Raw genomic sequence first — 17,832 nt, forward strand, 5'->3', positions numbered from 1 at the left:
TCTAAGGGAGAAGGCAAGGGAGGTAAGGAAAGATAAGAAAAACTGGAACAGATTTTCCGTGGATTTGCAAGGAAGACAGCTTTTTAAGTTTCTCACATTTGTGTTAGTTTTAGCTAAAGAATCTTTCATGGAGGCAATTTTCAAGTTTGAATTGTGTTTAGAAGCTTCTTCATGCCAATTAAAGCACACCATGGGAAAGTCAGAAATTTCTCTTTTTTGTCCTAAGGCACCTCTCAAATAAACAATTTTGTTCATATCAAAAGTTTCCCAAAGTGGCCACTGTAATTCCAAATTGTCTCTGGTGAAATTTGTGCCAGTTAAAAAGACATGCACAGGAGTGAGTGATACAGTGAGAAAACGTAAAGAAAGGAAGCACTCGGCCTAGAGGAGGCACAGTTTTAGGTTAATAAGACGAGAACTGTAATGCGTCCGTAGGTTGGTGCTTACGTAACTTCGTGTCTTGGAGCTTGTCAAAGCCCGGTCATTGTAATCAGGGGCTGGACAAAATCTCCTGGTTCCAGGCAGACAAAACTGAAATAAAAGCAGTTCTCAGGAACACAAGAACAAGACTGAGGAAGAAGGCCTCATAAGGTTTTTGAAATAGTGACTTGGGGCAAAGTTTGTCCACAGGACAGGGGTCTGAGAAGAAACCTACTGAGCAGCTCAGCCCCCAGGGCCAGCTCAAGGATGGTCTTAGGGGACCCATGCCAGTCCTCTCCCAGTAGACTTTTCCTCTTGGAGACAAACAGCATCCAAGATACTACACAAGCAGATAGACAAGATGTCAGACGAGCAGGTGTGAGATGCTAGAAAACAGTTTTGCCAAAGAACAATACAATTCTGATTAGAAAACCAAAATCTCAAAGATGGACCTATTCCTAAGAAAACAAACGCAACACTGAAAGGCTTCAACAGAGTCCTAGAGCTCAGTTCAGCGTGTGCTTAGTCCCCGGCCAAGGGTGGGTGGCGCGTCAGGCAGGTAGAGATGCAGGGTCTCAGGTGTGCACACTTTTTCTGAGTCAGGAGTGTCGGTCCAAGGCAGTGAGGGTCTCAGCGAAAATTCGGTGAACCTGCGGTTCTGTCGGCGTCCTCCAGCCAGAGACCACCAGGAACACACTTGTTTTAACAAGTTGGGCTTATTGCCAGGGGGAACCGTGGGACATCTCAGTAAGAGGGTGTTAGGAACGACCTGTTATAGGATTGGGGCTTTGGTTGGGTAATTTGGGGAAGGGTCTAAGGAAATGGGGACTTGCTCTAGATCGGGTGCTGTCAGAAAGTGGGGACAGTTCTATACAGATACAGACTGGGTATCTCAAGAAATCTTCTAGGGAGGGCAGACTGGAGCAAGAATAAAGTTGTAATTGGTAAAGAAGTAGCAGTCACTCATATTTGCTGAGAGAGGGAGATGTTTAGTATTTTGTGGGTCACAAAACAATGACCTTGTCTTGATCTGTGCGTACACAGAATTATAACTCAGTCTTGTTTTGTCTCACTTTACCGTGGTTTCAGTGTGACCTCATCTGATGTTGGTGTTCTGTGAGATCATTTATGTCCAACAAGAGAATAATGGGTAGCCTAGCTGTGAGCAAGTCTCTGACTGAAGCCTAGCTGTAACTGTCAGACCAGTTCCCGGATAGAAGGGGCTACTTTTTTTTTTTTCATTCTCTCACGTTTGGGAGAAAATTTAAATCCCCTTACCCTTTGTCCTTAGTGCCGTTGAGTCAATTCCGACTCCTAGTGACCCTGTGTACAGCAGAGTGGAACCCTGCCTGGTCTTTTTGCGCCATCCTCTCACCTTCCAGTGCTATATCAGACAATGCTGTGCTCTGTTCATAGGGCTTTCATGGCCCATTTTTTTGGAAGTGGGTGGCCTCGTCTCTTGGTCTGGAAGCTCCGCTGAAACCTTACCCCCTAGAAATAAACAACCATTGTTGACATCATAGTGCAGATCAATGGTTATATCCACTTATGTATGTATCTAGGCGTTTATTGTTTTGTTTTAGTCATCATGTCTCTTTATTAAGGTAAAATTTATGTACCATAAAATTCACCCATTTTAAGTATGCATTTGATGATTTAAGTAAATTTATACTCTTGTGCAACCATCACCATAATCCAGTTTCAAAACATTTCTATTACCCTGAAAAGATTCCTCACACCACTAGTCAATCCCACGCCCATTCCTAGCATCCAGCATGATTGATTTCTTTTTTTTGTGAGGAAGATCATCCCTGAGCTAACATCCATGCTAATCCTCCTCTTTTTGCTGAGGAAGACTGGCTCTGAGCTAACATCTATTGCCAATTCTCCTCCATTTTTTTTCGCCGAAGCCCCAGTAGATAGTTGTATGTCATAGTTGCACATCCTTCTAGTTGCTGTATGTGGGACGCGGCCTCAGCATGGCCAGAGAAGCGGTGCGTCGGTGCGCGCCCGGGATCCGAACCTGGGCCGCCAGTAGCGGAGCGTGCGCACTTAACTGCTAAGCCACAGGGCTGGCCCTAGCGTGATTGATTTCTGAGGGCAGTCGGAGCAGCGGGCATTAGAGTCTGTGTTCATTTCACTTGAGAAGGTCTTCCTTAAAGCTTTACAAATCCATAGCAACTAATTTTTTTTTAATTCAGAGAAGCAATGGGAAGCCTTTGTCTCCTGGCTCTCGACACGTGTATGTGTGTCACCCGTCTGAATGAGCACTTGGGGCCATAGTGTAGGACAGTCAAGTGAGGAGTCCCACACACCAAGCATATCACACAGGTCATTAGCTCACAGGTGTTGGTCAAGTGCCCTCAAGAGAGAATGGGGACATGACCCCTTCTTGCCTCTCCCAGCAGCTGATGAGGGCCAGTGTCACAAGGTGTCGAAGGTCCTTTGCAAACAGAAGCACTATATTGTGAGGGGGTGTCATTATTGTCATCCCACACTGTCAGTCATTCTCATTCCAAGGTTTTGGGAAAGTTTTCATACATATTTCATTTATTCTAGAAAACTTAGCTTTCATATAACTTCTGGTTTCATTCCTACATCTCCAAAATATAACCTCAGAATGACTATAATGGGAATATGTTAGTGAGGGTGGAATGTTCAGAAATTAACATTGCCCAGAGTTCCCCAGAGAAGCAGATTTTCATAGGAGAGATTCTCCCCGAAAAGCAGCAGAATTGAGACCAGTCTTCTAGGGGACGTTTGGAGTCCTGTGGGAAAAATGGCCATCATTGCCCTAGATAAAAGGGAAAGATTTCAGAGAAGGCCAAAGTGTTTGGAACCTAACAGTCCTCTACCAAATTCTTAAAGGGTCAATGGGGACCTTCAGTAAGAAATAGAACCAATGTCTTGGGAGTTTGCAAACTTGAACAGGATGAGGAAATCTTTTTTTCCTTCCTGAAACTTCAGATCTGAGAAGCTCAAGACACCACATCTGAAGTTACAAAGTTATCTTTTGTTTACCATAATAGAATATTGTCCTATCCGTGAGGGTGTTAGCTGCTTGCTTAGGGAAATTTTGTATTTGGAGTCACTGATACTGTTTCCAGACAAAGGACACAAGGTTTCCTTTGTTGGTGGGCAGTAAAGGAGCAGAAAATCACCAACCAAGGAGCTCAGCTCCTTGGCGGTACTCTGGTAAGATATAATTTCATCATCATCAAGAATGACCTCTCTAACAGGCAATAGCTTGGATGGATCTCAGGGGGATTATGCTGAGTGAAAACAGCCAATTTCAAAAGGTTTATACTCTGTGATTCCGTTTATGTAACATTCTTCAAATAACAAAATTATAGAGATGGAAAACACATTAGCAGTTGCCAAGGCTTAGGCTGAGCAGATGGGGCAGTGGCCAAAACAGAGGAGCAACGAGGGAGCCTTGTGGTGATGGAGCAGTCCTGTGTCTTGACTCTGGTAGTGGTTACATGAAGCTACACACACACACACACACGCTCTCTCTCACATTAGTGCCTTTAAAAATGATGAAATCCGAATAAGCTCTGTGGATTGTACCAATGTCAATTTCCTGGTTTTGGTATTATGCTATAATTATGCCAGATGTTATATTGGGGAAGGCTGGAGGAGGGGGCACAGGCCCTCCTGTACATTGCTTTGCAACCTCCTATGAATCTATAATTATTTCAAAATTGGGGGGGTGTGTTTTAAATTGCCTCTCTAAGCCCACAAGTCCTGAGTGTTGAGTTCTGGGCATATTAGACTGTGAGAGAAGAAGGAAGGGAAGAAGGAATTTATTTCCAGTTGAAGAAGGTTTTAATAGACACTTGCTCCACACGGACACACACAGGCAACTGACCAGATGCAACCCTCATCCCACTAGTGTTTGAGGCACTGTATCTCCGACATCACTCAGCAGAGCAGCGTGAAGGCCCGCAGGAGCCCACAGTGACAGGGACAGGGCGGGCCTGCCGAAGTGCCCAAGGAGCACTGCTCCTTGAGAGTGGGCTCCTTTTGCACAAGCTCAGCTTCTGAGGAGAAGTGCCTGAGCCAGCTGCAGAAAGCAGCGCCACCTCCCACTGTACCTCTCTGGGCTTCTAAAGCAAAGCTAACCTAGATTTGTCATTGGAAAGTACATCTATGCGCATGTTGTAAACATTCAGCTGTGACAAAGGGCGTGTCCTAAGTTCCCACCCCTCCCTCTGCTCCAGTGCTGTCCCCAAGAACCTCCGCCACCAGTTTGATGTTAGTTTGACAGAAGACCTCGATGCACGTGTGTGAAATGTGTCTTTTTTATACAAACGCTAGCATTCCATACACACGTTTTCCTCTCACCGTCCTTGAGTGTCGCAGTTCTGCATCAGGACTTACAGACCCACCTCGTTCTTTTTCAGCAGCGATGTGGTGTCCCCGCCGTGACTGTTCCATGAGTTATTACACTCACAGCCACTGGTAGGCATTTGGGTGATTTCCCTTTTTGTGCTGTTTTTTGTGCTGCTTTGAAATTAGCCTCTTGTCCAGAATACGAGTTATTTAAAATGTGGTGGTAAGATCTTCGTTTCTGTTTCTCTGTCCATTTTTATAGTTGTATGGTGACTGTTCTGTCTTGATTTCTGCCTCGGGCCTCTACCTCGTGTGATCCCCACATCTTCCATCAGCACTTTAATTGTGAAGGTCACAGCAAGGTGTCCCTTTACCTCCCTCAGGCATTCTGAACTAACTCATAATCTAGAAGGATCAGATCGTCTACTGCCATGAATCCATTTTTATTCATAAAATAAAAATGGCTGTAAAATATTGTAGCTATAGTGTTTTGTGTACATTTTTGCTGTATTCATGAATTTCAACAAAACTACAAACATCCCAATCATGATGTGTGTGTGTGTGTGATAATCATAAGAGAATAAGATATCTGCTGATGTTCCAGTGGTATTTTATACGTGAATGTGTGTGCTATGTCAGTGTGGTTATTTCAAAATAATGTCAACGGAACCCTTTCTGTGGGAAAAGGCTAAAGTGAAGTGGTGTCACTTCCTGTCCATTTCCTTAGAATTGCTAGGGCTGGACGAGGCACAGTGGGGTCAGACGCTGTGGAGTCCCTAAGTCTTCCCTGTGTGTGTGTGTGAGGCAGGGGGTGGGGGCAGAGGCAGGCCTGAAAGTGGATGCCAGGAGAGGCCTGCTGTCTGCAGATGCCACGGCCACCCAGCACTCATTCCAGGGTGCTGTGGCAGCGTGGCGACCTCACCAGCTCTCAGTAGGAAAAGAGGCTTGATTTGGTTATTTCCCAGGAAGGTCAACGACAACAGCCCTCCCAGAGGAGGGAAAGGAAGGGGATGGGCCGTGGGCAGCAGCCGACCCTGCGAGGTGGCCTTGTGTGCCAGGGCCTTGCCACTTCCCAGCCTGTGTTCAGACTCTGACCATGTGCTTCCCGAAGGCCAGCTCTCGACCTGACGTGTGTCACGTAAAGAAACCACTGTATTTGCCATGCAAATGTTAGGTATTTTTACTTCCCTAAAAAGAGCGGGGAGGCAAAAACACTACGCGGAGGGTCCTCAGTTTCTGTTCCTCCCTGCTGAGCAGGATGGCCCTACTCCCATCTATATGGAAATGCTGGTGGGGCCCAGGCCTATAAATAAGCATCCTGATTGCTCCAGGAAGGCCAGGCTTCCTCATTTTTTAAAATGGAATTTGTAACAGCTTCTGCCCAGAACATTTGTGTCCAAGGTCCTTTCATCTCCCAGGCATCCTGTACAACGGCCATATGGAGGTTTTGGGAGTCGTCCCACTGCGGCTGATCACAGGACAGGCCATACTGGGCCAGCCTGCTCAAAGAAAGGAGCGATTATCTCCCTCTGTGACCTCTGTCTTATGTTTGGATATGAGTCTTAATAGAATCCCTTCTGAGGAACAAGCAGGAAGCTCCTTCTGCTTCTGCCAAAAGGCACATCTGTTAGAAATGGAGTAGGTTCCTTAGTAAGCGCTGGAACCCAGGGCACAGGGGCCAGTGGGCCCCAGGAATACATCTTTTACACCATTTGATTCTCAGACACTGGTGGGCCTTCGCCTCCCTCAGGCTGACTGGAAGCACACAGTTACAACAAGAGTACCTGATAGTAAAAAATACAGAGCTACAACAAATAAATCTGTGATACTGCACAAGAATCAAGACAAGTCAACAGAATAAAATGGACCAGTGCTGCTCAGAGTGGTCCGTGGGCCCGTGGCTGGTCTGGGAACGTTCCAGTCTAATACAGTCTGTGACAAGATAAGGAGCTGTGCTTAGCACATCCGTCAGCTGTGTCACATTTGAGTGAGACTGACCATTTTTTGGTAGCCAGACTTTCTCAATGAAGGAAGCATTGTGTTGATTCACCTTCTGGCGTGTTCATCGCAGATAGGCACTTTGAGTAGCTTTGTAGTGAATAGTCTTGAAACCATCCCTGGTATAATATATTGAGAAGAAAAATCACAAACCAAGAGGGAAGAGAAGGTTTATTCAACAAATTGGGTTTGGGAAATTCACCATGTCTTTTTTTAAATAATGTGTTTTAACATTATACACAAAATAAATTACAGATAGATTCTAAAATTAAGTGGGGAAGAAAATGAAACCTTAAAAAGAAACCAGAAGAAAAATCTTGAACTGATCTCACAGTGTGGAAAAAACTTTATTTTTAAATATCTTTTCAAATTACAAAAGTGATAAATGTTCCTTGTAGAAAATCTATAAAATGTTTTTTTTTAAAAAAAAAAAGTCACCCGTACTTCTGCCTCCCCAGGATAATCACTGCTGCTGTTCTGAGTTATTTCTTCCAACTTTTTTATCTGTTCATATAAATATTTAATAAAACTAAGGCCATATTATATATACTATTGTGTGTCTTTTTCCATGAAATTAATTATTATTTTAAAATGTGGGAAAAAATAATACAAAACTGTATATACAGCCTGATCCTGGTGGTGGTTTGGTTTGGTTTGGTTTTGTGGGATTAGTTTATACATATAAATATTCATTAAATACCTTACATTAGTATCTTTCTAAATAAAAAGTTAAAAAAATGCTACCTATGTGAACATGATTTTCTTCTTTATATTTTGACCTTTTACAAATTTTTTGCAAGGAGCATGCATTACTTTCGTCATCAACGAAAATAAAGCAAAACGTCATTCACAGCCCAGTGTTCTTGGGACTGGGATTGGTGGGATTCATTTCCTCTGTCCCAGACTCGGGCTCAAGCCATCCCATGAGCCATGGGCCCATCCCTCAAATGCATCTCCTGGTCTCAAGGTTAATAATAAGGGGGCAGTATGCACCCCACCTCCACCACTTCCAGAAAAGCCATTCCCAGCATGAGGGCTCTGCAGCTGCCATGGCATCACCCCAGTATGGGCATACTGGTCACATTCACTTGCCCACCCCTGCCCAGGCCTGCCTCTGCTATGATGGGGGGTAGTGGAGTTAGTACCATGCTAGTAGTGCCCAAGGATCTGTTTTTCTGATGTGTGTATTTCCTGCACATTTGGGGGCATCTCTTGTACTCATGAGATCGGCAGAGGCTTGGAAACCAAAACTTTCCCTCCTAGGAAGCCCCTGGTTGATGTCCTGAAGCCCTGACAGTTGGCCCTGTGCAACCCTGTGGGTACTGAGCAGGGAGCGTCCTGGGCATGGCCACCTCTGCTTTGGGAGCTGCAGCACGTAGCATTCTGGGAAACGATTTGAGAGGGTTTCGTTCCTCGCTGCTTCCCCATGTTTGATCCACCCTGAGCCAACGACAGCTCTTTCCAGTTTGGTAATTGGCGGGAGCCTCTCCTGAGAGGAAGTTTAGTGGGAAGGATGAGATCCCTCTGAGAAGGTTGTGACGGAGCGCCCTACTGTTCTCAGCATGTTGGCTCCAGTGATCATGAGTAAAAGGACTGGGTGGGAGGCCCTCTCAGACCACAAGTAATCATGGGCAGGAAAGGAAGCGAATGCAGCTCCTGGCTTTGGGATCTGCTCTCAGGAGCACAAAGGCATTCTTTCACCAGCAGAACTGCAGAGACCAAGCCAAGTCAGCAGCCTTGTTTTTCCAAATGCACACTGTAGAACAGCATGTCCATCCATCTTTATAGCTCTGGGTACTGTTTGAGGGGGTGGGGGGAAGCTACCTATAAACCTGGGATTATAAACCAGGCCGAAGTAAGTGGGGAGCATCTGGTAGGCAGTGGTGTGGGCTCTGGGAGCCTCCTCAGACAGCTCCAAGCCAGGCTGTGTTGGGGTGAAAGGTTTTTATGCTGCTCCCACGAGCCGTGCGTGCGCTCAGTGACACTCTGCCTTGGCATTGCAGGCCTGGCGCTGGTGCCAAGGAAGCTCTGCACCCACTATGCCTGGGACGCCGGCGTGCTGCTGCAGGCCTGGCCAGCCGTGGACCCACAGTTCCTCCAGCGGCCCGACGTCGTGCAGATGGCGGTTCTGGTGAGTGTCCCCCACAGCCCCAGAGCCAGGGGCGGACCTGTGGGGCAGGTCACTGTCCTGCCTGCTGCCCACAAGCGTTGGCTGGGTTTGGAGGTTTCTCTACAGGCCTTTCTAGCCCGGCCAGCCCTCAGCCCGACCTTCCGGCCCTTCAGTTTTGAAGTCATCACATACCAAAACTTGTGAGCATAAAACTCTCGTGGCCCTCAAGGGATTGGAAGGTGGGAAAAATAAACCTGCCTTGCTTTACAGGTTCTAGTTGTCTTCCTTGCCAACTGAGTTTCAGTCTAAGTTGCATTCACCTGCTCTTGGTTCTCTTAGGGGTGTGGGGGCGGGGCGGGAAGGGTGAGGATGTTGGCAAAGCAGAACACCTCAGTCTGCAAAATATGTTGTAGAAAGGCTACATAAAATGTCTTTTTTTTGGTAAATTGGGTTGTTTTAGATACATAAAAGTAGTTTATTGTTTAAATCTTTTATAGAGCAAATAACTTACAGTTTATCCTTTGTGTAATTTTTACATATTTAAGTTGTTAATGTGAGACATATTATAAGGAATGTCTCTTAAATATGCTGATGTGGCTGAAGAGGGAAAGAGGGCTGGGGTGGACCTTTTAGCATGTCTCTGAACCACACATGGGGCCAGGTAATTTATATCCAAAATTTAACTCTTACCACCCTGTAAGGTAGGCATTACCATTCCCGTGTTTTTCAGTTGAGGAAACAGTCTCGAACGAGTTAGTCACCTGGCCCAGGTTTACTCATTTCCTCATCAGTAATAATTGCATTACCTACTCTCCTTCAGGCACAGTGCTAGCTAGGATCTGGGGATACCAAACCAAACACGACAGACAGGGTCCCTACCCTCATGGCGCTTAAAGCCTAGTGGGAGAGAGAGGGGAAAATAAAAAGGAAAGAGAAAACTAAATAAAATTATTGTGAACTGTGGACAAAAGTGCCATGAACAATGCCCCTATAGGCTGAGGGAGAGCCCAGCCTCACAGAGGCCCCCACCTTTCTGCGTCTGTGCAGACCCTGGGCCCAGCAGGCAAGTGGATGTTTGGAAAGACTGTCACCCAGGAGACCGGCTCCTTCACAGCTGCTCCATCCCCACACCACCTCCCCTGGCTCTTAGTTCCCCGCTGCCCCCACTTTGCCTCCCCCATGGAGGAGAGGGGTGGGGCTGCCCTGGTAGGCTGCTTCCAAAAATCCTCAAAACCAAAAACAGGCTTATGGCACAGAGAGGCAATTTCTTAAACTTGAGTAATGTTTATAAAAATAAGTATTTTTGTACCCCTGAGTACTCTTGCTCAGCACAATTGAGAAATGCCAACTTGAGACAGTGAATTTTAGTCAGTGAAAATGTCTTTTCATTTTAAATTATCACTGCAGAAAAGAATTAGTTTTGATAATTGGTAAAATAATTTTAGATTATCATTGAAATGAAAACCCCAAATTTGAACTGTCTGTGGGACTCCCTGTAAGTCCACCCGACTTGAGAACCTTCGGGTCAGGGCACCATGCCATGTGGCAGAGCTTCTGTAGAGGCCTGTGTTCTGTCTCCGTGTGATCTCGGTGCCATGGCCAGAAATAGAAGCTGCAGCACGCTACAGTGTAATTCGGTTCAGCCATGCCCATGTTCTCTGTGCCCATGGTGTGCTGGGCTGTGCCAAATTCTAAGGACACGGAGCCCAGAGGCACCACCTTATCTTCATGGAGCTTAGCACCCAGGAGGGACAGTCTGGGGGGCACACAAGTTGTCACACACACAGAGAGTTTATGTAGCCTCAAGGTTAAGATGTGAGAGCTTGGGAGTCGGACCATCCAGGATGTAAGTCTCAGTTTTGCAAAATACTTAATTTCTCTAAGCCTCAGTTTCCCCAGTTAGAAAATGGAGGCAAACAGTTGCCTGCCTTACCCGGTTGTTGAAAGAATTAGGTGGGATAATGCCAGGAGGTGCTTAGCCTGCTTCTGGACACACTAATGACAAAACCCGGTAACACACAGTGAGCACCAACTAAGGGCCAGGCACTGCCCTAAGAACTTTCCAGATACTAACTCATTTACCCCGCACAACAGCCCTGTGAGGCAGGCCCTGTTATCCCGGTTTCGCAGACGAGGCCAATATGAGACTAACCCCATCTTACAAGTAAGGTAAGGAGATGGTGGCAGCACAGGGCTTAATAACTCTTCCGGTAGATGGTAACCACTGCTGGCATCAGCACCGCCGCTCTGGCAGTGGGGGATTGGAAGAGGCATCTGAGGGAGGGGCCGTGAACCCTGGCTTTGAAGGAGGAGCAGCATTTCCCTGGTGGAGAAAAGGGGCAAAGGCAGGGGAAAGCCCTCAGGGACACTGGGTCTGTGAGCCATGGAGGGGCTGGAGAAGAGGCACAGGCAGGGCAGCACTAGGGAGAAGGCCGACTCCATCCCTGAGAGGATTGGGGTGAGCAGAGGAGAGAGAGGACCCAGGAGGTCATCCCATCTCCACCACTCACTGGGATGGGGGAGGCCTTGAGCAAGTGGCTTCACCTCGTGTGCCTCAGTGTCGCCATCTGTAAATCGGGCATGGAAGGTTGTGCATCTGCCTCACAGGGTTGTGGTGAGGATGAACAGGCTCACTCAAGGGAATTGTGTAGCACAGTTGTGCTCACATGGCACAGAGTGAGAGCTCAGCAGGGGCTTTACTGTTAGCCAGGGCGGGGCTCCCCTCCTGTCGGTGAGTAGTGATGGGTGTGGCGGAGGGAGCAGCACTCATGGCCAGGGGCCCGCCAGGCAGCTGTTGGAAAAGTCCAAGAGAACAAGGCTGAGGCCCTGCACCACGGCTGAGTGATGAAGTGTAGATGGCAGAGAGGGAGGAGCAGAAGCTTGCAAGGCCGTCACATGGGGCTGGGAGACTCTTCTCAAGTCAAACAGCCGCTGTTTGAGGTGATTTGAAGCCACTTCTTCCCCTTTGGGCCCCTGAAGGCCAAGCCACATGTTGAGTCCCAACTAGACTTCTTTTTTTTTTTAATTTTTTTTTATTTATTTTTTTCCCCAAAGCCCCAGTAGATAGTTGTATGTCATAGATGCACGTCCTTCTAGTTGCTGTATGTGGGACGCGGCCTCAGCATGGCCGGAGAAGTGGTACATCAGCGCGAGCCCGGGATCCGAACCCGGGCCGCCAGCAGTGGAGCGTGAGCACTTAACCACTAAGCCACGGGACCAGCCCCCAACTAGACTTCTATTGTCCATTTAATCGGTGCCTCATGCCCAGGACCGAACATGATCAAGCCTTACTCACCCTGAAAGGACTGCCCCAGATAAGGCAACTCAGGGGAGTCCCAGGGAGCCAGAAACCATGAGAGGGACCCCAAGGCAGCGCAGGGAAGCCCCCGGGCACCATGGCACATCCAGAGGAGGATGTGCCCTACTCCTAGGTCCCAGCGCAGACGAAAATGACTTGGCTCCCTTGGACAGGCCTGGCCAGTGATAGCTTAGGACCAGCCCCTGGGCTCCAGGGAAGCACCAGAGGCTCACTGGGCCTAGGAGTTGGGGTTGATGTTGTGCTGAGGCCATGTATTGAAGAGGATGTCCCACAGCTCACTCCTTCCACCCTGGCCAGGAATCTTTTTTTTTTTTTTTTTTTTTTTGCTGAGGAAGATTCACCCTGAGCTAACATCTGTGCCAGTTTTCCTCTGTTTTGTATGTGGCCTGCCAGCACAGCATGGCTGCCTATGAGTAGTGTAGGGAACCCAACCCTGGCCGCCGAAGTGGATGTGCCCAACTTAACCACTAGGCCACGGGGCCTTGGGCCAGGATTCTTGACAAAGGAGAGGGAGTAAGGTTTAGTGAGCTGGTCACTTTACACAGGTTGTCTCACTTCCTTCACTCCCCAATCCTTAAAGGAGGATTCTGTCCTTAAAGAAGAGAAAACCGAGGCCTAAGGTCCCACAGTTTGTGAGTCCAGGCCTGAGAATCAAACCTAAGTCTGTCCCTTGTAAGAGAAGATGCTCTTTCCCCCCAGCACCCCACATCCTGAGTGGTGGCCAGAAGAGACTTCACCCTGGGCCTCTTCCCTAGAAAAAGAGCGTAAGAACAGAGACGGAAGGGCTGGTACTGTGACTCATTAACAAGTTCTGAGAATTCCGTGTTTGGGGGTCCCAAGACTTCACAGGGGGTGGCTTTTGTGTGAGGGGGTGGGAGGTCTCTTCTGAGGTCTCGGTCAAACCAAGCTTGTAGGGGAGAGGGAGGAGGGCAAAAGGGATGATTAGGCACATGTGTACAGTGATGGATTATAATTAGTATTTGGGTGGTGAGCGTGATGTAATCTATGCAGAAATAGAAGTATAATGATGTACACCTGAAATTTATACAATCTTATAAACCAATGTTACCGCAATTAAAAAAATAATAATAAGCTTGTGGCCTTGAAAGAAGGCTGCTTCTAATGGCTTAGAAATGCGAAGGCAGGGGCTGGCCCAGTGGCGCAAGCGGTTAAGTGCGTGCGCTCCGCTGTGGCGGCCCGGGGTTTGCCAGTTCAGATCCCGGGCGTGCACCGACGCACTGCTTGGCAAGCCATGCTGTGGCGGCATCCCATATAAAGTGGAGGAAGATGGGCACGGATATTAGCCCAGGGCCAGTCTTCCTCAGCAAAAAAAAAAAAGAGGAGGATTGGCAGATGTTAGCACAGGGAAAGAGGAGGATTGGCAGATGTTAGCACAGGGCTGATCTTCCTCACAAAAAAAGAAAAAGAAATGCAAAGGCAGAGAGACCACAGTCCTTCAAACAGCACATCCGAGTTCTGCAGGTCAGAACACTAAAACCCTGCATCATGGAGCCTCTCACTTTTTTAAAACAACAGTATTTCAGAATGTTTCAGGACATGCTGTTTCGTCTTGTTGAGCTCCCACGCAGTGATCTAGGCTAACACAACCAATAAAATGCCACTAAGTTCTACGTAAATCTGAAAAAATGGAGTGGGTGATTAGGGACACTGATAGTGTGCTTTGGTTGAAACTTGAGAAATTATTCCTAGTAACTTTTCGTAATATAGTGACTATATTTTCCAAGTACAAGACAGGAGCATTAGGGAAAGAAATGTCAGCGTTCTTACAGGCAGTGGGATCGCGGATTTGAAGCACGGCTGTGCAGAAGCTGTCTGGGCTGCGTGGTCGCTTTCCTTGGTGGCAGTATCAGTTCACATTTGATGTGAAGTTTGTCCTTGTTGAACTGATATTCAGTGAATACTCACTGGCGTCCGGAACTGTACGGGTCCGTTTTAAGCAAGAAGAATTGTTAATGTAATGTGGGTCCAATTCCCAAGTCATCACACTTGAGCGCCCCCTTCCAGAGCCAGTCATCAGAAAGGGAGATGACTTGGGCCGGCCCCGTGGCTTCGCGGTTAAGTGCGCATTCCACTGCTGGTGGCCCGGGTTCGGATCCCGGGCGCGCACCCGACGCACCACTTCTCCGGCCATGCTGAGGCCACGTCCCACATACAGCAATTAGAAGGATGTGCAGCTATGACAGACAACTATCTACTGGGGCTTTGGGGGAAAAATAAATAAATAAAATTTAAAAAAAAAAAAAAGAGAGAGATGACTGCGTTCCCAGAAATCAGTCCACTTGAGACCTTGGTAAAATCCTCCATGACACCCCCTGTAGCCGCATCTGAACTCACACTTGATTCCTGTGACATGGGAATCCCTCTCTCCGTGGAAACAGCCTAAGCCATCTCATGCTGAGGATTTTTGACATAATTTCCACCATAGCTGTGATGGGGGCAACACTCAGGACACAGCAGGCGGGGCTCCCTCCAGGTGTGGGTGCTCACGTGCACGCTCAGTGCTGGGGTCTCTCTCTGTAGTTTCAGACATTAATCCTATCCATCTAATTGCACTTTGTCCTCTTGAGAAGCTGGCTACTGGTATCCGGTGGCCTGCGCCTCACAGGACTTTCCTCATTGTATGTCTATGCTTTTCTCCTTCTCAGATCAACAACAAAGCCTGCGGCAAAATCCCTGTGCCCCAACAAGTTGCCCAGGACCAGGAGAAAGTCCACGAGCTTGTTCTCCAAAGCGAGCTGGGTGTCAGGTTCTTGCAGGGACGAAGCATCAAGAAGGCTTTCCTCTCCCCCAGAACTGCCCTCATCAACTTCCTGGTGCAAGAGTGACTGCGGGGAGGGCCTCTGAGGAGCCTCCTTCAGGCCTGGGATGAAGGGAAGCCTGCTGGCCCAGGGGAAGGGAAAAGACCAATGTCTTGACTGTTTACATTGCACTCTGACAGACTGGCATCAATGGTGTGCCTCTGTGATGGGGCCTGGTGCAGAGGTGAGGGTGGGTGTGGGCAGAGGAGAAATATGGGTGAAGGGGGAGGGGGGCAGCCTCTTCCTCCCCCCAAACCCCCCACCGACATTGCAGGGTGGAGGAAACCGTCTGACCACCTGTGAAGCCACCAGAGGTACTGCCAGGTGGGAGCAGGAAAGAGAAAAGAGAAGCAAGTGAGAATGAACATGATGCCTCTTGAGCAGCCTGGGAGCTTCTGGATCCCAGAAATTGCGCTGCCTCAGGCACACCCCAGGAACGTGAGGGTAAACTGAGGAACTGCACTCAGCTCAGGAGCCGCGTGGACAGTCACTGTTGAACGGGTAATAGCCTCAGCATCATGGTGGATGGTCCCCTCACCTCCAGGCTAGATGGAGAAGCCATTTGGGTGATGTCCAAATATCCAGTGTCTAGAATGGACATTGGAGTCTTCAGAAGCTGCTCTGAACCAAAAGGCAAGCGGTGCTAGTCCCTTTGCCAGCGTCCCCCCTGCTTCTCAGCTCTACCTAGCAGGCTGCTTCCTCCCCAGCCCAGCTGGATGCGCCTGCTGGGCCTGCTCTGCTCTGGGGCGAAGCACTGCTTTCTACCATGAGTAATGAGCAGCGCTTCCTAACCACTCCCTCAGGGTGTAAAATTTGCTGTGTAGTGAAGCGGAACCAAGCTGATTCCAATCTCAGATGGAACCCATCTCAGAGCCCACCCTAGCCCAACAGGGAGTCTGCTCATGTGGGCCCCAGATGGTGATGCGGCCCCCAGAGCCATCATTAGGGAGAGTGAGTTCACCGCAGTGGAGGGTGCTGATGCCACCCTGGCATTGCCTCCTGTGTTCAAGCCACAGCCATCTGGCTACTAGGGAGATGCCAGGAATGGACCCATGTCGTTTAGATGTTAGGGTAACCTTTCCTGGTTTTATGTGACATCAGCAAGTAGGTGCTCTTTACCAGAACTGGCCTAAGCCACTGATTAGTATTTAATGGGGGAAGTGGAGAATCGAGCCATTTTGTGATGTCGAAAATCTATATTTGTTCTCTGATGCCATTTGTTAAAGTAGCCTCAGATGTAGCTACAGTTCAGCGGTTAACAGATGGCTTTTTTTAATGTAATAAAATGTTTGTCATGTATGACTTTGGGACATATGTGTGCTCTTGGAATAGCCACCATATTCCAATTGTAGGAGTTAATCAGGAACAGACTGAGGTATTCCATCATCATCAGAAGCTGTGTGCCTAACTGCACATGGAATGTTATAAAGTGAGATGCATGCAGAACTTACGAAACGTGGGACACAACACTGAATCAGGCACATTAGCAATAGCGGTTAAGTCACTGGTTCTCAAACTTGCCTCAAACTTAATATCCTGCCTGGTCTCCATGCCCAGAAATCCTGATTTAATTGATCTGAAGTGCGCTTGGGCATCAGGGAATCTTGAAAACTCCACAGCTGATTCTGATGGGCAGCGAAGTTGGAGAACCACTGGATTAATTGATGCATTTGAACCATAATGTCTAACTAGTCCTTCCTCTCCTGGTCTTCAGCTTCATTAGGATGAGTTTGGTCCTGGACTAAAACATAATGAAGTGGAGCTGGGAAGACTAGGGTCAGAAGGGAAGGCAGAACCCAGATCTCTCGAGTAGGAGTTGAAGACGTTCCCAGAGCTGACCTGAGTGTCTACAGTCCCATTCCATGTACTGGCAAATGTGGATTAAATATAAGGAGGCAGATGAGGGTATTTGGTACAAGGAGGGAGGAGTGTTTTTGCTTGATTGTCTTGTTTATCCCTAAGGTAATCTGAGTGGTCTAGAACCCGTCAACAAGATGAAGGTAGGGAGCCCTTTAGCTACACATAATCTGGCCAGAGCAATGGGCCAATAAAGTCTCAAGGCTACTGGACTGACCAGCATGGCTTTGGAGAACTTGTTCTTCCAGAGGATAAAACTTTTGAAAACAAGGGCTGGTTGGTACTCCTAGGAGATAGTCAGTATAATGGAACAATGCGATGGAAAACTCTGATCCCTGGGGGTAGGGAGGTGGGGTGGGAGATGATCTCAGTCCTTTATTAACTGCCTTGATTAGGTCAGAAACTGGACTCAACAAGTTCACTTGCATTATGTCATTTAGTTCCCACAAAAACCCTAGAGGGAAGGAATTATTTTCTAACAAATATGAGGAAACCCAGGCTCTGTGAGTCAATAATTTGCTCAGTTTCCAAAGCAGAAAAGTGGAAGAGCTAAGATCCAAGCCCACGTCTTCTGGCCTCCAAATCCCCTTATGCCACCTGGCTGTGTCTTCCAGTCCCTTCACCTAATTGCCCATCTTGCTTGAAGTACAACAGTCAGGAAAATTGAGATGTTGGCCAAAAGCCAGCATCTTGAACAGAGTCTGGCCAGGGCTTCCCTCCTGTGAAGTGCTCACATCTGCAAAGCCAGGAAATGACAGTAGACCCCTATGTACAGGGACCAGTGGTGGCTGAGAGGCCAAGAGCGCAGTGTTGGTTCCATAGGGCTGGGGATGAAGGTTGTTACCAAAGCAGTGGAAGACCCAGGCTCACGGGCAATGTCAGGGTTGTTTCTGTCAGGGAAATGAGTGAAGAGAGTTTGTGCCCCAGGAAAGTGGTGCCTGGGAAGTCCCACGGCAAATGCCACCACTGTGGGA

The 17,832-nt window shown here is 47.9% G+C and overlaps 1 protein-coding gene across 2 annotated transcripts in view; it reads left to right on the plus strand.

The window, feature by feature from the left end:
- The window catches only part of LARS2 (leucyl-tRNA synthetase 2, mitochondrial), a 173,494-nt gene extending 157,191 nt beyond the window's left edge, over positions 1-16,303 (plus strand). For both annotated transcript variants that reach the window (XM_014791286.2, XM_087430848.1), the window contains exons 20-21: positions 8,757-8,884; positions 14,849-16,303. In XM_014791286.2, coding sequence (XP_014646772.1) covers positions 8,757-8,884; positions 14,849-15,028 — 308 coding nt within the window. In that variant the 3' untranslated portion in view covers positions 15,029-16,303. The remainder of the gene's footprint in view (positions 1-8,756; positions 8,885-14,848) is intronic.
- The last annotated feature ends 1,529 nt before the right edge of the window (positions 16,304-17,832 follow it).

The sequence above is a fragment of the Ceratotherium simum genome, chromosome 5 (genome assembly GCF_057802395.1).
Source record: "Ceratotherium simum simum isolate JZ-2026a chromosome 5, ASM5780239v1, whole genome shotgun sequence".
In the NCBI taxonomy this organism is placed as follows: Eukaryota; Metazoa; Chordata; class Mammalia; order Perissodactyla; family Rhinocerotidae; genus Ceratotherium; species Ceratotherium simum.